Genomic DNA, 23,792 nt, shown 5'->3' on the forward strand with positions numbered 1-23,792 from the left:
TAGCGCCCTGGAATCTCTATCAGAAGGGGTAGGATTTTTGGCTGTAGAAGTCTTAAAGTACAGTTTTGTACCTACCATAAATGTAGATGTTAGAGTGTTCACACTGCTGCAGTCATCACACTTGGGTTATCTGCCGTCAGGCAGTCCCGCAGTCGGCCCGAGTTCCAAAGTCTTGGTCCGGTGTCAGTTGCTGTCGCTTCTTCCCTGACGTCAGTGCGACAGGGGTATAAAAGAGGCAGCAGACGCCATTTTCTTCAGTTTTGCTTGCCCCAGATGTCAGGTGCCCCCAAATAGGAAGGCAATACATAATCCTGAGTAAATTACATAAGTAGAAAACAATAGCTACAGCTGTAAGCAAATACACCATGTAGAAATGCATCTTAGAGATTGTATAAACAGGGAGCTATAGATAAAACCCAGGTAAAAAGAGGGGAAGGTGGGAGGGTAACCTGGACTGCAGCAGTATGAACACTAACATCTACATTTATGGTAGGTACAAAACTGTACTATGGTACTCATGTCACACTGCTGCAGTCATCACACTTGGGTTGAATCCCAAAGCTAAGGCTGGGCGGTTGGTACTAAACAGGGTTTGGAGAAGCTAGTAGGCCCTGAAAAACTGCAGTGGCAAAGCCAGCTCTGGTTTTTGAGTATAGAGGTGTGGTAGTGCTTGGTGAAGGTGTGCATTGAACTCAAGTTGCAGCTTCCAAAATATCCCTGGTTGGTACCCCTCTGAGGAAGGCTGCTGATGTTGCTGTAGCCCTGGTGGAATGAGGCCTAATGTTACCAGGTACAGGTTTCCCATGGTGTGTGTAGCAGAAATGGATACAATGTCTTATCCATTTTGAAATGGTCTGTTTTGATACAGGCTTTCCTAGAGATCCGGCAGCATAGGATACAAAGAGCCGACCAGATTTTCTGAAAACCTTTGTTTTATCCAAGTAGAAACATAATTGCCTGTGAATGTCCAAAGAGTGTAGGAACCTTTCCCCTTTATTCTGGGGGTTTGGATAAAACGTGGGTAAATGAATGGTTTGGTTTAGAGCCACACTGGATACTACCTTTGGCATAAAGGAAGGGTTAGTTCGTAAAAAGACTCTGTTCTTCATGAAAAATGATGAAAGGCTCCACTGCCATTAGGGCCTGTAGCTGAGACTTCGTGCTGAAGTTATTGCTAGCAGCAGGGCAGTTTTCCATGATAAAAATTGTAAATCAGCTGAAAAAGCTGGCTCAAAGGGCAATAATGTAAGTTTTTCCAAAACAAAACGGAGGTCCCAAGTTGGTGCTCTTCGGGGCGGTCTTATGTTCTTAGCCCCTCTGAGGTAGTGTCTTAATAACGGATGTGGAAAAATAGGAGGATCCATGTTGTAATGAGCTGAAATGGCTGAAGCGTGGATCTTTATAGATGAAAAGGAAAGGCCTTTGTGCAACATCTCAGTTAAATATTGCAGAATCTGTGGAATATTTGGGACAAGAAGATTTTGGCCTTCAGCCTGGTTCCAGGCGCAGAATCTTTTCCATTTGTCTGAGTAGGTTCTCCTGGTGCTGGGTCTCCTGGCCTCCAGAATGACATCAATAACAGCTGTAGAGAGAAGTGTTGATTGGTTGTTTAATCTGCCATGCAGCCAGATTTAAAGTCTTGAGCTGGCTGTGAGCTGGCTGTGTAGAATCTGATTGTTTTGCTGAGCCAGCAGGTGAGGAATATGAGGTAAAATCCATGGTGGGCCTTGAGCCATGTTCCTTAATACTGGATACCAGTACTGGCGTGGCCAGTCTGGAGCAATGAGCATCATTTGTGGCCTCTCTAATCTGGCTTTTAGCAGCACCTTTGCCAGAAGAGGCAGTGGAGAAAAGGCATGCACTTAGTGTTTTCCAACTGAATGAGAGGGCGTCCAATTTCCAAGCTAGAGTGTGGTATGTCCTTGTGCAAAACTTTTGCAGTTGGTAGTTTTGGGGGGAGGCAAACAGATCCATGTCTGGGCTCCACCATATCATTGTAAATACTTGTCGGTCTAGTTTCCACTCGTGAGGATCCATAATATTTCTGTTTAGTTTGTCTGCCAATGTATTTTTCTTACCTGGCAGGAATTGTGATTGTAGTTGAACTTGGTAGGTCAGTGCTGTGTTCCACAAGGTCATTGCTTGCCTGCATAGGGGGTAGGAATGTGTACCCCCTTGTTTATGTACCACATCACTGTGGTGTTGTCAGTCTTTATTAGAAGTTGTCTTGGATGTAGGAGGTCCTTGAAAGCTGTTAGGGCATTTTGTATAGGTAGCATCTCTTTTTGATTGATGTGGAGATGCATTTGATCTGCAGACAGTTTGCCCTGAATACACTGTCCTGCCATGTATGCTCCCCAGGCGTAATCCGAAGCATCTGTTGTCATTGTTTGCCTGGTTGTGGCAAGGTGAAAGGCTGACCCTTGTTGAGGTGACATGCCTAAGCCCACCAGAGAAACTCCTGTTGAAGGCAGGGAATTAGTGGTATTATTGCTTCCAAGCTGTGGCTGTGTTGAGTCCATACGCTTTTCAGGTACCACTGTAATTTCCTCATATGCAGTTTGGCATATGGATGCCATGAATCCAAAGGCCTGCAGAATTTTTCTTGCAGGGAGTTGGGTCCTTGCTGCCATCATTTTGTAGTATTGAGTCAGTTGTCCTTGCTTGTCTGGCGTGAGATAAGCCATCTGGGCCTTTGTATTTAAGCTGGCACCCAGGAATATTAAGTATCGTGAGGGCACTAGTTTTGACTTCTTTTCATTTACTGTGTACCCTAGGCAACTTAGTAGGTTTTCTACAAACGCCAGATGTTTTAAAAGAATGTCCTTGATGTCTGCTTGAATAAGGCAGTCGTCCAGGTATGGATACATTTGGATTCCTCTGTCTGCAGTATGCAATTACTGGTGCCAGGCATTTTGTGAAGACCCTGGGCGCAGTAGATAAGCCAAAGGGCAGTGCAGAAAATTGGTAATGAGTTGTACTTACTATAAATCGGAGAGATCTTCTGCAATATTGTCTGATAGGAACATGCAGGTATGCCTCCTTGAGGTCCGTTACTAGCCAAGCCTTCTTGCCCAGCATGGGAAAAAGTTGCTGTAGTGTGAGCATCTTGAATTTGGGTACTTCCAGGTATGTGTTTAGAATTAAAAGTTCCAGAATGGGTCTCCAGGCTTTGTCCTTTTGGGGAACCAGAAAGTCTTGAGCAAAATCCTTGTCCTTGCTCCTGTGTAGGAACCTGTTGAATGACTCATGTCCATGAGTGCTGTAATTTGTCTGAGCCTCTTGCCTGTTGATTTGATGGCAGGTTTGGCATTCCTTTTAGCCTTGGTAAAGTGTGAAAGTTGAACCTGTATCCTTGAGTTACAATATTTAGGACCCATTTGTCTTTTGTGATGATGTGCCAATTGTCTGCAAAAAGTGCTTTTCCTCCCAAGGGAGCTGCCAAGAGTGATTTGCTTGGCAGTCTGAGGGGTAAGTCATTGTTACTGTCTTCTGATAGTTTGAGACCTGTCTCCTCCTTTCTGGGTTGTGGCACCCCATTGTCGTGGCTTGTAGAGCCTTGTGGCTGACCTCTACCCCATGGGCGTCTGTATTTGCCCCTCTGAGGTCTGTAGAATTTGGAAAGGACCAGTTTTTGGTTGGCCAATTTCTGCTGAAACAAGGGGGTTGGACCTGTAAAAAAATCCTTGACCATCTGCATAGATTTTGCCTTATCCTCCACTTTCTTTAAAACCTCTTCTGCTTTCACACCAAATAAAACATCCTGCTGTAAGGGTGTATCCAATAACTTTGCTTTAACATGATCAGGTAAAGTTTGTTCTTTTAACCAAGCATGCCTACGAATGACAGATCCTGTTACAGCTGCTCTGCAAGAAGCTTCCAATGAATCAAATCCACATTGCAAAGTATGTTTTCCCACTTGTTCTGCTGCATGCAACAAATCTTGCATTTCCTTGCAATCAGGCTGCTCTGTATGTGTGCTCAGTTTTTGTTTTAATTGAGACCTCAAATATTGTTATTTCAGCATGTGAAACTGGCAATTTAAGGCCCTCATAGCTAGAGTAGCTGAGGTATATACTTTCTTACTCCATCTGTCTAGTGCTCTAGAATCCCTTTCAGACGGTACAGGATTTTTAGCAATAGAGGCCTTAACCCCTTTGGGACCCTGGGAAATGGTTTCTGGGTCAGCAACAGGGCTTTTATATAGGAATTTATGCGAGTCAGGGACTCTAGTATCGGTCTGGATTGGCTGGTGCAGGAGGTAATGAATCTGGGTTAAGGTTAGATTCTGAAAAAACATCATCCACAATGTCTAACACAGGTGGAATAGCAAGGGGTCTGTGCTGGGGTAGTAAGAGGAACTCTCGGAGCCTTATCTTAGAATCAGAGTAATCCTGGCCTTTCCAGTGGAAATGTTCCCTCATGGTATGTAAGGTTTCCCCAAAAGAGTAGTCTTCTGGGGGAGATGCTGAAGGAATAGACTCTTCAGCATCAGTCTCTTAAGGGGGGGGAAAAAAAAAAAAAAAAAAAAAAGAGTACTCCTGTTCCTCAGAAGAATCTGAGGTAATAGAAACCTGGTCAGAGGAAGCATAGTCCTCCTCCTGTCTAGGCCTTTTGTCAGGCGGGGGATGGGAACTCATGATTAGGGTAATTAAGTCTTCAGCCATCTTATGCATCTGTTTCTTAGGCATGGGGCCTTGCACTGGAGACTGCTGTACAGGCTTCCTTTTAATGGAATTTTCAGTTTTGCAAAGGATTTAATAGTGTTGTCGGTCTGAAGACACCTTCAGCAACTGATGGTCTTTCAACTGCACCGGGATCCCCATCAGCCATGGAGACGGAAGGGCCTAAAGATAAAGGCTCTGGAGGCCCTGCAATCTCCACTTGGGAGTCAGATGCAGGCTGGGTTTCTAAATCAGCGGTAGTCAGGGGCTGTGTAGGCGCCTCACTGTAAACCGGAGAACCGGTGACTGGCCTAGCAGAGGTCTCTGTGTCTGGTTTGGGTCTCGGCTGCCTGTCCTTATCTTTGTGCTTTTTATGCATCCCGGTCATCTGTTGCTCCGACGGCATGGTATAATTAAATTTTCTACCAAAATAATGCCGGGCGAAATCAAACAGACGTTTAGTTTGTTTGTTAAACCTAGCACAAAACCGACAACCTGTGACGTCGTGGTCTGGGCCTAGGCAAGGGATACAATAAGAATGAAAATCCTTATGAGGTATTTGCTTCCCACAAGAAATGCAATTAACTTTTTCTGACATCTGACTGAGGCAAGAAAAGGTTCCCCAACGGGGTACTTAGCTTTGTAAGACTTCTGTCTGAAATTCAATTTGAAAATCTCAGGAGTTGGCCGACCGGCACTTGCGAACTGCTTCTGCTTCGGGCACCGCGCGGCAAGAAAGACTGGAGAAAATGGTGTCTGCTGCCTCTTTTATACCCCTGTCGCACTGATGTCAGGGAAGAAGCGACAGCAACCGACGCCGGACCAAGACTTTGGAACTCGGGCCGACTCCGGGACCGCCTGACGGCAGATAACCCAAGTGTGATGACTGCAGCAGTGTAACACGATGAACATCACTCTTGAGACCCTGAGAAAAGGTCTCCATTTCAACAAACTAGAACAAACACAGGAACAATTCTATGATTATGGGTGCTGAGGTTAACAATGGAGTGGTTGATTCTAAGATTGGAGGTGATCAATCATCATTGGTAAATGCCATTAAGGGAGCTTCAGCATATGATCTTTATTTCATTACCACTTATTCCTTTGATGCGTTAAATTAGGGATATAGTGTTTAATAATTGGAAGTTGCTTAGGCTTGACAATTTGGGTATGGGAAAAACTCAGCAGTTGCCCAAAATGTGTTTTTAGAAAGGCAAAATCATTTAAACAATTATTGGAGAAGGGTGACAATTTTGCATTTAACCCTACTGGTAGGGCAATTGGAAATTTTAAATGTGGAGGATGTAGTGTGTGTCACCTTGTGTTGCCCACGGATTCTAAGCTGTATGTGGCTGATGTGTTTATTAGATTATATGGACATTTTGATTGTCATTCTAAAAATGTGGTGTATATAGCAAAATGTGGCCAATGTCCAGCGTTTTATGTTGGCAAAACCAGCAGAGCCTTTAGAGATAGAATTAATGAACATATGTCGGACATAAGGCATATGAAAAAGACGAATGCCTTGTATAGACACACTGAGTCACATAGTGGGCATGAATTTAAATTCTGTGCGATACAAAAATTTAAGGATGTGCAGGGTAATGTTTTAGATATCCATCTTGATATCAGTGAGATGAAGTGGCAATTAAGGTTGAATGCCACAGTATTTCCTGGCATTAATCACCACATTAGTATTGCCCCTGTTTTAAAACTTAAGCATATTCTTGGGTGATGAGTTTATGTTCCTCAATGCATATATATTTATATGTTTTTTAGAATTTTTTAAAGTAAGAGTATAATATCATTCAATTATATATATTTATATATATATATATATATATATATATATATATATATATATATATATATATATATATATATATATTTTTTTTTTAAACTAATTTTTTAGTTGGGTATGTTCAGTCTACCTTTAGTAAGTTGGATGTTAATTATTCAATTATGTAATGATGTCATGATTTTTGTCTTATAAAGCTGGGATAAGTTGAATTGATTTGTTTAATGTTGTTCTGAAGAAGTCTGAATAAAGATGAAACCTAGGTCAAATAGTTGGTTGTGGTTGATTGTGTTTTGCAGGTTTGGGTGCTGGTCAACTGTTCCTGTGTTGACCCCAAGAAATACTCTCAGGATCAGCAGCTGGATTTTTGAAAAGATATTTGTGGGAGTCAGGAACCCTGTAATATCCGTCTGGTTTACTAGGAGCCGGAGACGGGGAACCAGAAGCCATGCTTTATTCCGAGAACACAATCAACAATGACTAATACAGGAGGTATTGCCAAAGGCCTATAAAGAGGAAGAATAAGGAAATCCCCAAGCCTCTTTTTTTTGATTCAGAGAAGTCCTGACTCTCCCAGTAAAAATGTTCCCTTAAAGTATGCAAACTCTCTCAAAAGAGAGATCCTCAGGAGGAGATGCAGATGGGATAGATTCCTCTGCCTAAGAATCCTCATAGGGTGGAATAGAAAATTCCTGATCAGAAGAAGAATCAGAAGAAATGGAAACCTGATCTGAAGATTAATAATCAGTGCCTTGCGTAGGTCTCTTAGCAGGGGGGGTTGGGAACCCCTGATCAAGGTAATTAAATCCTCAGCCATTTTGATAATCCGTTTTCTAGGCATAGGGGCCTGAGCACGCGGCTCAGGAGTCCGTTTTTTTTTTTTTTTTTTTTTTAAGACATTTTGCTGCTGGCGTCGGTTTAATGTAAAAATGTTGAGGAGGCCTGAAAACACCCTCAGAAGCCAGTGCCTGCTCAGCGGCTCCAGACCCATCCAAGGGAGAGACATCTGCAGGTTAAATACTTTGCAAATCTCACGGCATACCGGATTCAGAATGGGTCTCTGTAGAGGCCTGCGACTCAAAAGTAACGGGTATCAGGGGCTGCAAAAGCACCTCACTGAGTACCGGCGACTGGCTTAGAAGAAGCTTAGTCGGTTTTGGACCTAGACGGTCCGTCTTTCTCCTTGCGTTTTTTGTGAACTCAGATAGTCGGATTGCTAACTGGCGACATTTCAGGGTAGTTAAACCTTTCATCAAAATATTTAGAAGCAAAAATATACTGACGCTTAGTGCGTTGGTTAAATTTAGCACAAAACCGAGAGCATGGAACGTTGCTATCAGGGCCTAGGCAAGGAATACAGTACAAATGAAAATCCTTATGAGGTATTTTTACTGACATCGGTAAGGAGCAAGAAAAAAAAAAGGTTTCCCCAACGGGGTACTTAGCTTTAGGTTGAAGACTTCGGTTCTGAAACTATACGAAAATTTCAGGAGTCGGCCGACCGGCACTTGCGAAAGTACAGTTGTGTACACTTACCATAAATGTAGATGTTAGAGTGTATTCACTTTTGCAGTCATTACATTTGGGTAATCCTGCAGGCAGGTTGCCCTCAGCCGGCCTGAATTCCAAAGTCTTGGGTCCTGCTTCGGCTGCCGTCACCCTTTCCCTGACGTCAGGGGTAATAAAGCAGCAGCAGACAGCTTTTTCTTCAGTTTTTCTTGCCCCAGATGTCAGGTGCCCCCAAAAAGGGTAGCCAAACTTTATGTATATATTCAGAAATACATCAATATAAATTTTACATTCATCTATAAGCAAATACACCACATAGGTAGTATAAATCAGAGAAGGAAAGATAAGAGCCAAAAGAAAAAAGGGGGAATGCGGGTGGGTAACCTGGACTACAACAGTGAATACACTCGAACATCTACATTTAGGGTAAGTGTACACAACTGTACTATGTTCTTCATGTTTCACTGTTGCAGTCATTACATTTGGGTAGAGTCCCAAAGCTATGGTTGGGAGGCTGGAACTAGACAGCAGTAGGAGCGGCTATGAGGCCCTGCAAAACTGCAGTGGCAAAGCCTGCCCTGGATTTAGAGTAGAGTGGCAGATGATAATGCTTGGTAAAGGTGTGCACTGAACTAGAGGGAGCCATCTCTAAAATGTCTGTGGTAGATACCCCCCTGAGAAAGGCTGCTGAGGTGGCTACAGCTCTGGTGGAATGAGGCCTAATGCCCTTAGGCACTGGCTTGCCATGGTGCAAGTAGCAGAAACTAATGCAGTGGCCTAACCACTTAGGATTTCCCTGTGATCCTGCAGCATATGCTACTAGTAATTGCTCTGTTTTCCTGAAAGGTTTGGTTCTGTCCAAGTAGAATCTAAGCCGTCTGTGTACGTCCAAAGAATGCAGAATTCTCTCCCCCTTGTTCTGTGGATTTCGGTAACAGGTAGACAGATTGATGGCTTGAGTAAGAGCCACACTGGACACTACTTTAGGTATAAATGTTGGGTTTGTCCTCAGGGAGACTGTCTCTAAGAAAAATGATGAAAGGTTCCACAGCCATGAGCGCCTGTAGCTCTGAAACTAGTCTTGCAGAAGTAATTGCCAAGAGCAGAGCTGTTTTCCAAGATAAAAACTTCATATCAGCTGTAGCAGCTGGCTCAAAAGGAGGCAGGGTGAGCTTTTCCAAGATATAGTTGAGGTCCCATGCAAGTATTGGTAGTCTTCTTGGGGGGGGCCTTAAATTTTTGGCTCCTCTGAGGTACTGCCTTAATAAAGGGCGAGGAAAAAAGTGGTGGCTCTGTATTGTAATGAGCTGAAATGGCAGAAGCATGAATTTTAATAGATGAGAAAGATAGGCCTTTGTCCAGCATCTCAGTTAAGTATTGCAAAAATCTGAGGAATATTTGGTACCGCTGTATCAGTTCCTTGTGCCTGGAACCAGGCACAGAATCTCTTCCATTTTCCAGCATAAGACTTTCTAGTACTACGCCTTCTGGCTTCCAGAACGACATCCATCACAGCTTTACTGAGAGGTTTTTTATATCTACATTATCCACCATGCTGCCAAGTTTAATGTCACGAGTTGGCTGTGCATGATCCGATTGTTTTGCTGGGACAGTAGTCGGAAGTATCTGAGGTAAGGTCCAAGCTGGGTATACAGATAAGTTCCTTAGTATTGGAACCAGTACTGGCATGGCCAGTCTGGGGCAATCAGTATCATCTTTGGCTTCTCCTGTCTGACCTTTAGGAGCACCTTGGGGAGGAGAGGCAGTGGAGGAAAGGCATATACCGGATAGGGCTTCCACTTTCCATGCTGGTCTGTGATAAGTCCTTGTGCAGAATCTTTTTAGCTGGTAATTGAGAGGGGAGGCAAATAGATCCATGTCCGGGCATCCCCATTTCCTTGTTATCATGCTGAAGACTTGTGGATCCAGCTTCCACTCGTGGGGATCCATGAGGTTTCTGCTTAGTTCATCTGCCAGAGTACTTTCCTTTCCTGGCAGGAATTGTGCCTGCAGATGTACTTGGTAAGTCAAAGCTGTGTTCCACAAGGTCATGGCCAGTCTGCAAAGGGGATAAGTGTGTGCCCCTGGCTTGTTTATATACCACATGACCATGGTGTTCTGTCCATCAGTAGCTGTCCCGGATGAAGTAGGTCCTTGAAGGCTCAGGGCATTTTGAACAGCTAGCATCTTTTTGATCGACATGTAGATGCATTTGGTTTGAGGACCATGTGCCCTGAATGCCTCTTCCTGCCATGTGGACTCCCCAGACAATCTGATGCATCCGTTGTTAGTGTCTGCCTGGCTGGAGGCAATGCGAATGGCTGTCCCTTGTTCTGGTGACAAGCCTTTGCCCATCATCGAAACTCCTGTTGCAGGCAGGGAATAAGAGTAATGACCCGTTTCCAAGCTGTGGCAATGTTGAGTCCAAACACTTTTTAGGTACTATTGAAGTTTCCTCATATGCAGTCTTGTATATGGAATTAGTAGGATGCAGGATGCCATGAAGTCCAAAGCCTGCAGAATTTTTCTTGCAGATAACTGGGACTTTGTTGCCAGCATTTTGAAAGAGATAGTCAGTTGCCTTTGTCTGGCATGAGATAAGCCATCTGGGCAGTTGTATTTAAGCTTGCACCCAGGAATATTATCTGTTGTGAGGGTACTAGTTTTGATTTATTTTTGTTGACTGTGTACCCTAGGCATGATAGTTTTTTCACAAACACCAGATGTTTAAGAAGAATGTCCTTGTTCTCTGCTTGAATGAGACAGTCGTCCAAGTAAGGATATATCTGTATTTCTCTGTCTGCAGAATGCAATAACTGGTGCCAGGCACTTTGTAAAGACCCTGGCCGCAGTAGATAAGCCAAACAGCAGTGCAGAGTATTGGTAATGCATTGAACCAGCTTTGAGTCTTTGGTATTGTCTGCATGATTCTCTGATTGGAACATGCAGGTATGCCTCTTTTAGGTCTAAAGTCACAAGCCAAGCATTCTTGCCCAACATGGGCAGAAGCTGTTGCAAAGTCAACATTTTGAATTTTGGAATATCCAGGAAAGTGTTCAGAATAGAAAGGTCCAGTATCGGCCTCCAGGCCTTGTCCTTTCTGGGCACAAAGAACAGTCGAGTAAAATCCTTGTCCCTGCTCTTGCTCTGGTACTTGTTGAATGGCCCCCATGTCCATGAGGGATGAGACTTGTTTTTACGCCTCTGCCCATTGATTTTTTGGCAGATCTGGCCATCCGTGTGCCTTTGGCATAGTATGGAAATGGAACTTGTATCCTTGCGACACTGTTTAGAACCCACTTGTCCTGGGTTATGATGTGCCAATTTTGAGCAAAAAGTGCTAATTTCCCCCCTAAGGGTGCTGCCAGAAGATAAGTGCTTGGTGCAGGCAGAGGGAAGTCATTGGGACTGTTTTCTATAAGTCTGTGATCCACCTTCTCCAGCTTTGGAGGTGGAAGCACCACATTGCTTGGGCCTATAAAAACCTTGCGCTTTGGATCTACCCCTAGGGCGTCTGGTTCTGCCCCTCTGAGGTCTGACACAGGAAAGGACCAATTTTTTGTAGGCCAGTGTGTACTAAACCTGGGTGGCTGCACTTGTAAAAATTCTTTGACAGTTTGCATAGATTTAGCTTTGTCCTCCATTTTCTTTAACACCTCTTCTGCCTTAACACCAAACAAAGTATCATGCTGCAAAGGTGCATCTAGTAATTTAACTTTAACATGATCAGGCAGATTTTGTTCCTTTAACCAAGCATGCCTCCTAATTACAGAACCCGTAACTGCGGCCCTGCAGGAGGCCTCCAAAGAATCAAAATCACATTGCAAAGTATACTTTCCAACTTGTTCAGCTGCATACAATAAATCCTGCATTTCCTTGTTTTCTGCACATTCAGAATTTAACAACATTTTCTGTTTAAGCAATCCCATGACATGTTGCTGACACAAGCATATGAAATTGACAGTTTAAGGCCCTTATAGCCAAAGTTGCAGATGTGTAAACCTTTTTTCCCCCCATCTATCCAGTGCCCTTGAATCCCTGTCAGAGGGGGTTGGGGTTTTGCAGTGGAAGCCTCAACTCCCTTTGGACCCTGTGAAATAGTTTCTGGGTCAGCAGCACGGTTTTTAAAAAGAAATGTGCGAGTCAGGAACCCTGTAATATGTCAGGCTTAACAGGAGCTGGAGGCAAGGAGTCAGGGGTCAGACTAGACTCCAAAAACACATCTACAATGTCTAACAGGTGGAACAGTTAGAGGCCTGTGCTGTGGTAATAAGAGAAAATCCCTGAGCCTCTTTAGATTCTGAAAAATCTTGGCTCTCCCAATGGAAATACTCTCTCATGGTATGCAAAGTTTCCCCAAAGGAATAGTCCTCAGGAGGAGATGCTCAAGGTATAGATTCTTCAGCATCAGAATCCTCATTGGGGGGGGAATATTCCCTGATCAGAAGAGGAATCAGAGGAAATAAGAAACCTGAACTGAAGATTCGTAGTCAGTGTCTTGCCTAGGCCTCTTAGGAGGGGGATGGGAACCCCAGATCAAGGTAATCAAGTCTTCAGCCATTTTGAGCATCTGTTTTTTGGGCATAGAGACCTGTCCACGTGGCTCGAGTCTGTTTCCTTGCTTTAAAAGGTGCTTTAGTCTGCCTTTGATGCTGAAGTCGTTTTAACGTAAAGATGTTTAGGTCTGAATACACCCTCAGAAGCCGGTGCCTGCTCAGCGGCTCCGGACCCATCTAAGGGATTGGCGTCTGAGGCTCCAATACCTTGAGTATCCAGCGGCATGGCCGACTCCACGTGGGAGTCGGTAACAGCCTGTGACTCTAAAGTAGCAGGCGTCAGGGGCCGCGAAAGCGCCTCACTGTGAACCGGTGACTGGCTTGGGAGAAGTTTTGTCGGTTTTGGGCCTCGGTTGTTTTTTTGTGTTTTTTGTGAACTCCGGTAGTCGGATGGCTATCCAATGATATTTCAGGATAATTAAACGGGCGGCCAAAATAGTTTAAAGCAAAATCATACAGACTCTTAAGTGTGTTGGTTAAATCTAGCACAAAACCGACAACCAGTAACGTTGTGTTCAGGGCCTAGGCAATGAATACAGTAAGAAAGAAAATCCTTATGAGGTATTTGCTCACCACAAGAAATGCAATTAACTTTGACATCGGTCTGGAGCAAGAAAAAAGTTTCCCCAATGGGGTACTTAGCTTTATTGAAGACTTCTGATCTGAAACACGAAAATCTCAGGAGTCGGCCGACCGGCACTTGAACTGTTTCTGCTTCGGGCACCGCGTGGCAAGAAAGACTGAAGAAAATGGTGTTGGCTGCTTCTTATACCCCTGACTACCTGATGTCAGGGAAGGGGCAACAGCAGCAGACGCAGGACCCAAGACTTTGGAATTCAGGCCAGCTGAGGGCATACTGCCAGCAGGATTACCCAAATGTAATGACTGCAAAAGTGAAACACGAAAAACATCTGCTTTGGGCACCGCGCGGCAAGAAAGACCGATTAAAATGGTGTCTGCTGCATGTTTTATACCCCTGACGACCTGATGTCATGGAAGAGGAGACGGCAACCGACGCAGGACCCAAGACTTTGGAATTCAGGCCGACTGAGGGCAACCTGCCAGCAGATTACCCAAATGTAATGACTGCAACAGTGAAACACGAAGAACACCTTCAAATCTGCTGAGGCAGTTCGTTCAAAAGGAGGCAGAGTAAGTTTCTCAAGTACAAAATTAAGATCTCAAGCCGGTGTAGATGCTCTTCTGGGAGGCTTTAAACTGCTAGCTCCCTTGAGGAACTGTTTTCATCAAGGGATGAGAGAAAATGGGTTGCTCAAAGGAACAATATGCAGAAACAGCTGAAGCATGAATCTTGATAGAAAAGTAAAGTCCACCATTAAGTAAGCCTGCCGAATAGTCAAGAATAAGAGGCAGAGTAGGTTGAGAAGGGTCTTCCCCTCTAGTCTGCATCTAAAAGGAGAATCTTTTCCACTTATCTGCATAAGATTTCCTAGTGCTAGGCCTCCTGGCTTCATGAAGGACCTCAACCACCTGCTGGGAAAGGTTTAGATTGAGCCAGGCTGCCAAATGCAGAGTCTGAAGATGAGGATGCAGAATTTTTCCCCCCTCCTGGACCAAGATATCTGGTATCAGTGGAAGATGCCAAGGCTGAAAAGTACAGTTTTGTACCTACCATAAAATGTAGATGTTCAAGTGCTAATACAGCTGCAGTTATAACAGATGGGTATTCCTGCCGTCAGGCGGGTCCTCGGTCGGCTGAATTCCAAAGTCTAGGTCAGTCGTCAGTCGTCGTCGCTTCTTCCCTGACGTCAGTGCGGCAGGGGTATAAAAGAACCAGCAGACGCCATTTTCTTCAGTTTTTCTTGCCCCAGATGTCAGGTGCCCCCAGAAGGAAGGCAAAACAAACTTATGTAATAATGCAATGTAATAATCAAAAAACAGTAGTTTGCAAGCAAATACTCCATAAAAGAATACCCCAATCAGGTTGTATGAGGAGGTGTTTGTCATAAGGCCTGTCCCAAGAGGGGATGGAGGGAGGGAAACCTGGACTGCAGCTGTATTAGCACTCTAACATCTACATTTATGGTAGGTACAAAACTGTACTATGTTCATCATGCATACAGCTGCAGTCATAACAGATGGGTAGAATCCCAAAGCTAACAAGGGGTGGCAGGCACTAAGTGGAACTAGGAAGAGCAAGGATGCCCTGCAAGACTGCTGTGGCAAAGCCCACTCTAGACTTAGAGTATAGTGGAAGGTGATAGTGCTTGGAGAAAGTGTGCACTGAACTCCAAGTGGCTGCTTCCAAAATATCCTTGGTAGGAACCCCCCTGAGGAAAGCTGCAGAGGTAGCTGTGACCCTTGTGGAGTGAGATCAGATGCTTGTAGGTACAGTTTTTCCATGAAATGAGTAACAAAAGCGTATGGAGTGGGCTATCCATTTTGAGATTGTCTGTTTGGAAATAGCCTTTCCTTGAGCACCTGTAGCATAGGACACAGAGTTGCTCTGATTTTCTGAATGGCTTTGTCCTGTCCAAACAAAGCTGTCTGTGAATGTCCAAGGAATGTAGTAGTCTTTCCCCTTAGTTTTGTGGGTTAGGATAAAAGGTAGGTAAGTGGATAGTCTGATTCAAGGCTACACTGGATACCACCTTTGGCATAAAGGAAGGGTTGGTTCGTAAGGAAACTCTGTCCTGATGGAAAATGATGAAAGGTTGCACAGCCATGAGGGCTTGTAGTTCCGAAACCCTGCATGCTGAGGTGATAGCCAGAAGGAAGGCTGTTTTCCATGACAAATATTGCAGTTCTGTTGAAGCAAGCTGGCTCAAATGGAGGCACGGTCAGTTTTTCTAAAATGAAGTTGAGGTCCCAAGCAGGTACTGGTGGCTTCCTTGGAGGTTTTATATTCTTAGCCCCTCTGAGGAACTGTCTTAAGAGAGGATGAGAGAATAAAGGAGGATCAGTGTTGTATTGTGCAGAAATGGCTGAAGCATGGATCTTGATGGAGGAGAAGCAAAGTCCACTGTTTAACATCTCAGCTAGGTACTGTAATATTAGAGGTAAATTTAGTACCCAGGGATTCTGGCCCTTTTTCTGATTCCAGGCACAAAACCGTTTCCATTTGGCGGAGGCTTTTCTAGTAGAAGGTCCTCTGGCCTCCAAGATGACATCCTGCACCTCCTTGGAGAGGAGAGTTTGTTGGGAAATCAAGGAATCCTCCATGCGGCTAGATTGAGGGTTTTCAGCTGACTGAAGAGTTTTGAAGTTCTGCTGGGTCAACAGAAGAGGCACTAGAGGCAGGATCCATGGTGGGGAATGTGTCAGGCTCCTCAGGAGTGGATGCCAGTGTTGTCTTGGCCAGTCTGGAGCAATGAAAATCATCTTTGGCCTCTCTGCTCTGGCTTTTAATAGAACTTTGGGCAGCAGAGGAAGAGGTGGAAAGGCATAAACTGTCAATGTTGTCCAACTGAAAGAAAGGTCCACTTTCCAGGCCTGTGGATGATAGGTCCTTGAGCAAAATTTTTTCAGTTGGTAATTTCTGTGGGTAGCAAAGAGATCTATGTCTGGCCGTCCCCGTGCCTGAATTACCTTTGCGAAAACTTGAGGATGCAACTTCCATTCGTGTGGATCTGTCATTTCTGCTTAGGTTGTCTGCCAGCGTGTTTTCCTTCCCTGGCAGGAACTGTGCTTGAAGTTGGATTTGCAATTCTAGAGCAGTGTTCCAAAGGGACATGGCTAGTCTGCACAGGGGGTATGAATGAGTTCCTCCCTGTTTATGTACCACATCACTGTGGTGTTGTCTGTCCTTATCAATAGCTGGCCTGGATGCAGTAGGTCTTTGAAGGCTTAATAGCATTTTGTACTGCTAGCATTTCCTTTTGATTGATGTGTAGGTGCTTTTCTTTTTGGGACCATTTGCCCTGAATGCACTGATCTGTCATGTGCGCCCCCCAGGCGTAGTCCGAGGCGTCTGTTGTGAGGATATGATTTGCTTGAGGCATGCAGAAGGGGAGACCTATATTTCTTTGGCATGCTTGAGCACACCACAGAAATTCCTTTTGAAGACATGGAATGAGTGGTATAATTGTTTCCAAACTGTGGCTGTGTTGAGACCATAAGTTTTTTAGGTACCATTGAAGTTTCCTCATATGCAGCTTTGCACATGGGATCAGCAGGATGCAAGATGCCATGAATCCCAGAGCCTGCAGGACTTTCCTTGCAGTCAGCCTGGTGAAGGTTGCCATTTTTCTGAAGTATTGAGATAGTTGCCCTTGCTTCTCTGGCGTGAGGTAGGCCATCTGGGTGTTTGTATACAAGCTGGCACCCAGGAAAATTATTGCTTGAGGGTATTAGTTTTGATTTCTTTTTGTTGACTGTGTATCCCAGAAAGTTCAACAACTTTATTACAAACGCCAGGTGTTTCAGAAGTATGTGCTTGCTGTCCGCTTGGATCAGGCAGTCGTCCAGATATAGGTATATTTGTATCCCTTGAAGTCTGCAGAAGGCAATTACTGATGCCAGGCATTTCGTAAACACTCTGGGTGCAGTAGATAAGCCAAAGGGCAATGCAGAGAATTGATAATGGGTTGAACCTGCAAGAAATCTGAGGTATCTTCTGCAATCTTGTCTGATAGGGACATGCAGGTATGCCTCCTTGAGGTCCAATGTTACCAGCCAAGACTCCTTGCCCAGCATGGGAAGAAGCTGTTGTAATGTGAGCATCTTGAATTTTGGTACGAGTAAATGTGTTTAGGGTGGATAGGTCCAAAATAGGTCTCCAATCTTTGTCCTTCCTTGGTACCAGGAACAGTCTGGAATAAAAACCTTGACCCTGTTCTTTTGCAGGTACCTCTTGAATAGTTTTCATGTCCATGAGAGCTGAAATTTGTTTTTGTGCCTCTGCCCTTGGATTTTGTGGCAGGTTTGGCATGCCTCTCATTTTTGGAAGGGTGTGAAAGTGGGATCTGTAGCCTCTGTCTATAATGTCCAGGATCCATTTGTCTTTTGTGACAATATGCCAATTTTTTGAAAATAATGCCAGTTTTCGACCTAAAGGTGCTGCCATTAAAGCTTTGCTTGGCATGCAAAGGGGAAAGTCATTGTGTCTGCTTTCTGAATGGCTGTGATCCATCCTCTCCACCTCTTGGTGTAGGTGCTTGCCATTGTCTGGCTCTAAATGATCCTTGAGATTGCCCTCTACCCCTCGGGCGCCTGTATCTACCTCTTTGAGGTCTGTCCGTGGCTGGAAAGGACCAATTTTTTGAAGGCCAGTTTCTGCTGAAACGTGGAGGTTGTACCTGTAGGAAATCTTTCACTGTTTGCATTGATCTTGCCTTTTCCTCCATTTTCTTTAATACCTCTTCAAAAAGATGTATTGGTTGGTGTTAAAGCTGAAGAGGTGCATCTAGTAATTTAGCTTTGACATGATCTGGTAAGGTTTGCTCTTTCAGCCAAGCATGTCTACGTATGACAGACCCTGTAACAGCAGCTCTACATGAGGCCTCTAAAGCATCAAAACCACATTGCAAGGTATGTTTACCCACTTGCTCCGCACTATGCAACAAGTCCTGCAACTCCTTCAAGTCTGGTTGTTCAGGTTGTGTCATTTTGCTTTTCAACTGAGATAAAAACTGTTGATACTTTAACATATGGAATTAACAGTTTAATGCCCTCATGGTTAAAGTGGCCGAGGTGTATACCTTTTTCCCCCACCTTTCTAAAGCTCTGGAATCTCTCTCTGAAGGTAATGGGTTTTTGGCAGTAGAGGCCTGAATTCCCTTGGGACCCTGTGAAATAGTTATTGGGTCAGCAGCATGGCTTTTGTATAGGAATTGGTGTGAATCAGGAACCTGGTAATACCAGTCAGGTTTAACAGGAACTGGAGGTAAAGAATCTGGGTTAAGGCTGGCCTCTGTGTACACATCATCTAATATGTCCAAGACAGGAGGGATAGCCAGAGGCCTGTGCTGAGGCAGCAAGAGAAAATCCCAGAGCCTTTTCTTGGAATCTGAGTAATCTTGGCCTTCCCAGTGAAAGTGTTCCCTCAAGGTATGTAAGGTTTCCCCAAAAGAATAGTCCTCAGGGGGGGAGACAGAGGGAATGGACTCCTCAGCATCAGAATCTTCAAAAGGGGAATATGAATATTCCTGGTCCTCAGAATGTTCTGAGGTAATAGAGGCCTGGTCTGAGGAAGGGTTGTCTTCCTCCAATCTGGGCCTTTTGTCCGAGGGGGGGTTGATAACCCCTGATAAGAGTAATCAAATCCTCAGCCATTTTGAGCATCTGTTTTTTAGGCATGGGGCCGTGAGAGGGGCTCTGTGGAGCTTGTCTTAGTTTTCATGGCTGCCTTAGATTTTGTGAAAGCCTTAATGGAAAAAGGAAGGCCTGAAGACACCTTGAGAAGTGGCAGGCCTGTGTAAACTCTGTTCCCCCGCCAAGAGTGGCGTCGGAATCTGTAGTCGGAGTGGGGGCCGAGGAGCCTGCGACCTCAGGCACAGAAGACACCGCTAAAGAAGCGTCATCGGTACTCAGGGGCTGTGTAGGCGCCTCGCTGAGAACCGGAGCACCTGTAGCCGGCTTTAGCGTGGTGTCGGTAGAAGTCACGGACCTCGTATGTCGGTCCTTATCTTTGCATCTTTTACTCAAAACTGGAGTCAGAGTATCAGACGACATAATGTAATTAAATTTTTTTACCAAAATAGTGTTGGGCAAACTCCGCCCGACGCTTAATAGTGCGTTTGTTGAATCTAGCACAAATACGACAGGCCGAGACATCGTGGTCTGGGCCTAAGCAAGGAATGCAGAAGGAATGGAAATCCCTATGCGGTATTTGCTTCCCACATGAAATGCAATTATTAACTATGACATCGGTCTGAGGCAAGAAAAGTTTCCCCAACGGGGTACTTAGCTTTCAAGTCTACTTCGGCTGAAAAATTTTCATAAATCTCAGGAGCTGGCCGACCGGCACTTGCGAACTGCTTCGGGCACCGCGCAGCAAGAAAGACCAAAGAAAATGGTGTTGGCTGGTTCTTTTATATCCCTGCCGCACTGACGTCACGGAAGAAGCAACGACAACTGACGCCGGACCTAGTCTTTGGAATTCGGCCGACCGAGGACCCGCCTGACGGCAGGAAAACCCATCTGTTATGACTGCAGCTGTATGCACGATGAACATCTGGGAGAGACTACGAAGTAGTGGATACCAATGTTGCCTGGGCCAGTCTGGAGGTATGAGGATGGCCCTTGGTTTTTCGTCCCTTATCTTTAACAGCACTCTGGGAAGAGGCAGAGGAGGGAATGCATAGATCGAAAGTGGTGTCCAGGGGAAGGACAGAGCATCCATTTTCCAAGCTTTGTCGTTTTAGGAGGTGGCCGAGAGCCCCAGATAAGGGTCAAGAGACCACTAGCCATCTCAATCATCTGAGATTGGGGCATTTGAGGGGAGGCTAGTGCCTGCTTTGGAGTAGATTTTTGGCTGGAAGGCCTGCTAGAAAGCTGGAGGGACTCAGGACACCTAGCCACTGCAGTAGTCTGAGCCAAGGTCGGTCGGGATCTGGTCGCCGGGCAGAGGAGAGGCCTCAGAAGCAGGCGCCTGCTTAGCAGCTCCAGATCCCTCAGAGACGGCGACTGGAGGAGGGTCCGAATAAGAAGTGGAAACCTGCAGAATGGAGGACTCAGAAAAGGTCTTCGCAGACGCCTGTTGCTGAACATCCATGCCTGCAGGGGAAATGAAAATGCCTCACTGACCACCGCTTGTCTGACAACCAACTTAACAGGGACTTTGTTGGCTAATTTGACCCTAAGCCTGTCACAGTCCTTATCGTTGCTCTTAGGCACATCTGAAGTCGGGAGACCAGAAGACGCCATGCAGACTTAGGCCAAACACCGAAATGCTCGAAAAAGATCCTAGTTCTACAGCGAATGGTACATGGGTTGAAAGAAGCACAAAACTCAATTAGGGACATCGTGCTAAAGGCCCAAACAAGTGATACAATAGGAGTGAAAATCACGGTGCGGAATCAGTTTTCCACAGGCAAGACAGTTAACTTTCTCTGACATTCCTTAAAGCAAGAAAATGGGGCCCCTAACGGGGTACTTCCAGCACTCAAGCAAAAAGCTTCTGCTTCGGGCTCTGCAGCAAGAAAGACTGAGGAAATGACGTAGGCTGCCTTCTTTTGTACGAGACGTACTGAAGTCAGGCTTAAACCAAAAGTAGCCATCATATACCAAGGAATTTGGTATTCTGGCTAACTGAGGGCTACCGGGAGCCGGATAACCCATCTTGTAAGGACTGCAACAGTGAAACACGAACACAGACAAGTGATGAACCGAAGCACTTTAGGAAGAGAAGGTTTTTTTTTTTTCTGCAAGAAAGCCAATCAAGCTCAATAAAATGAAATATGTTGTACAGCACTGCATTTTTTTTTCCAGGCCTATGTGAAGATTGGGCTTAATATGGCTGGGTGGCTGTCAGTTATGAAAATGTGCGTCAGGTGGCATCCCTGGGTTCCACCATCGTGTGGTAGCAGACTGCCAATAACAATCACGGGTAAACCCCCCCTTTAATATTACGGGGGGGGGTTTCCACTGTGGGTACGAGGCTGACAAGTCTGCTAGTAGCCAAAAGCATGGCAACTTTCCAAAGAGCCACTGCTAGAGGCTTTGATTCTAGCACGTGTTAGAGCTGACAGTTTAAATGATTCTGAGCAGTACACACCCTTGGACTGAGAAGCTAGAAATAAAGCATCTAATTACAGAATCTCCAAATTCTTCAGGACTCTCTTCACATGACCTGCACAGGGAACAGTAGGAATGAGTATTTGGGTTCTGCCCATTCCACATTTGTGGTTTAATCATAATGGTCAGCCTCTTGTTTTCCTTCACTGGCCCTTTTGGGTTCTGGGTTGCAGCAATACAAACAGCTCAGGCCCTCGAACGATTTTTAGCTTTGCTTATAAGAAAATGGTAAACAGGTGATGCTAAACAAGGATCAAACAGCTTTAGCAAGTTCCTCTTTGAAAGAAATGTACATATAATTTACTGCACTTGGAAAAAAGTGCCCAAAATCTAACAGCACTAATACCTTTATTTACAAATAAGGCTTTTCTTTTTGTGATTTGCGTCCTACATCCTACACTAGAATGTATTTGTTTAACTACATATGCAAATCAACTATAATAGTGTCGACATGCCACAGTTCATCTACTCTGTAAACAATGACACAAGTCAAAACTGTGCTGATTCTTGGCTCTGCCACGGACTCAGATCATGCACAAAAATAGTCAACTGACAAGGCCATCAACCCAGTTACCAGATGTATTAAAGCATCCCCCCCATACATACATGTACACTCAAAACTGGAGGTTTGAGAGATGCTGGAGAATGCCACATCAGAGGGACAGTACTGCTTTTGAGAGAAGAAATCCAATCAGAAAAGAGGTGGTTTCTGAACACTACAGAAAAGATTAGTAAACTGGATAAATGTATGCCATAACAAGTCCTGGGAAAGGGTACAACTTTAACCATGCAAAACTGGCAAGCTAGAGCATGACAGTTTGCTTTTCAAACACTCAGCTGTCAAACTCTAATACACCACTGCCCAACACAAAGCAGACAATGAAGTTTACTGAATACATTGCTGACCCATGAAGTTAACACTGCACAACTCCTGAACCAGGCAATGTAGAGGTCTAGGTTTACAGAGTTAAAAAGTTTTCACAATGAAGAGCACTAGTTTGCTTGATATGTGCAACAGCTGCATCAAGAACGAACTACAGATGGCATGGGAAAAGGGGACCTTTACACCAACAGTATACATGCCCCAGTGAAAGTGCACTCAACTCAGTTGGAGAGAAAGGCACTATTCTGGAAGAATGTGCAGATGTCTGGAATCTGAGGCACAAATCTCCAATGTGATTAATGTAACAGTGATCCGCTTAAAACATGAAGTCTGTGCCATGTTCTTCAAATGTTTTAAGTTTAAGGTTATGAACATTACAATTCACCCCAACTAAACATCACTTTGCCAATGTGATCCCAAATTTAAAACGAGCTATCAGTAAAATGAAAAGGATACTCAAGAACTGAGCGAGTCATAAACCAATGTGCACCTGTTCAAAAAGTACACCATTCTCCTGTCTTCATTACCCTGGTTAACCAGATTAAAACAAACTAGACAACTAGTGAATCATCCTGCAAATTGCTATGCTTAATGCTTCCACAGTTGCCAGGTGCTCAAATAATGATCCCGTTCTACTCTACTAAACCACTGACAATTCTATCTGAAGTCTCATTCTGACAAAAGACAGGTTTAGAGTTACACAAGCACAGGATTGTTCATACTCAGTACCTGCATGATTAGCCTCTGGATCAAACTTAGCCAGTTAGGATCAACTCCCTATATAAAACAAGTAAAATCTTGAAGCACGACTGCAGCAAGCTTCTGCTTTAACTACATGTACTTGCCTGACTGCCTACGAGAGAAATCACTATCCTCTACTTGGGTCATGACTGAAGAGGTCTAAGTAGCTGGCCTATTATCAAAACACTAAAGAAACAGTAACAGTGTTCTGTGGGCAAATGATGTGGTGGATCAATTATATTACTACCAAGGACTCTTACCAGGATAGCTCTTCTGATAACACTTTTGAATGTCATTTGTAGACCACCAAAAGCAAAAACAAGTGGGTATTTTAAGTAATGTAATTTCAAAAACTACTGTTCCAGAAAGAGTTAAGAAAAATAGTAAAACTACATACCTACAATGATCTACACATTCAACAACTTTTCCAAATGTCCCTTCTCCTAGATTACCAACAATTTCATCTACAAGAGAAAACAGGACCAAGTGTTAAGGTACACCAACTAAATGGGAAAAAATCTAAAAAATAAAGTTGATTAAACATTACTAGAATCCCTAGCTCATTTCCTTCCTAAATTTTACAAACAGGCCAACACTTGTTTTACATCTATTCCTCTTCATATACTAAAAACTTCATAGCACGGCAGAACACAGTACAGCTGTTGGGTAAGAAAATGGGATGCTAGTGATATGCTGATGGGTACAGAATTCTGCACATAAAGAATGAAAACTGACATTATGGGAAATATGTACATGTGATACAATTACCATAAAACAGCCTGCACACTACAGATGTTCTGCCACAAGATGCAACTTTTGTGCTCAATTCCATGACTGCTGGGTTCTATAAACCCTTGCTACATTTCTTAAAATGAGCCACTATCTTCTGAAAATATTTAGAATTTTAGAAACTGAGATAATAGAAAAAAAGAGCACTAGAAACA

The 23,792-nt window shown here is 44.3% G+C and overlaps 1 protein-coding gene across 3 annotated transcripts in view; it reads right to left on the bottom strand.

Annotated features, from left to right (window-relative positions):
* CLK3 (CDC like kinase 3) overlaps nt 1–23,792 on the bottom strand; it is a 1,797,083-nt gene that overhangs the window by 1,337,318 nt on the left and 435,973 nt on the right. For 2 of the 3 annotated variants that reach the window (XM_044077202.1, XM_044077201.1), the window contains exon 5: nt 23,246–23,312. The exons of the other annotated variant lie outside the window; for it this stretch is intronic. In XM_044077202.1, the coding sequence (XP_043933137.1) occupies nt 23,246–23,312 (67 nt within the window). The remainder of the gene's footprint in view (nt 1–23,245; nt 23,313–23,792) is intronic. 3 annotated transcript variants of the gene reach the window in all.

The sequence above is a fragment of the Protopterus annectens genome, chromosome 7.part0, assembly GCF_019279795.1.
Source record: "Protopterus annectens isolate FY-2018-M chromosome 7.part0, PAN1.0, whole genome shotgun sequence".
In the NCBI taxonomy this organism is placed as follows: Eukaryota; Metazoa; Chordata; order Ceratodontiformes; family Protopteridae; genus Protopterus; species Protopterus annectens.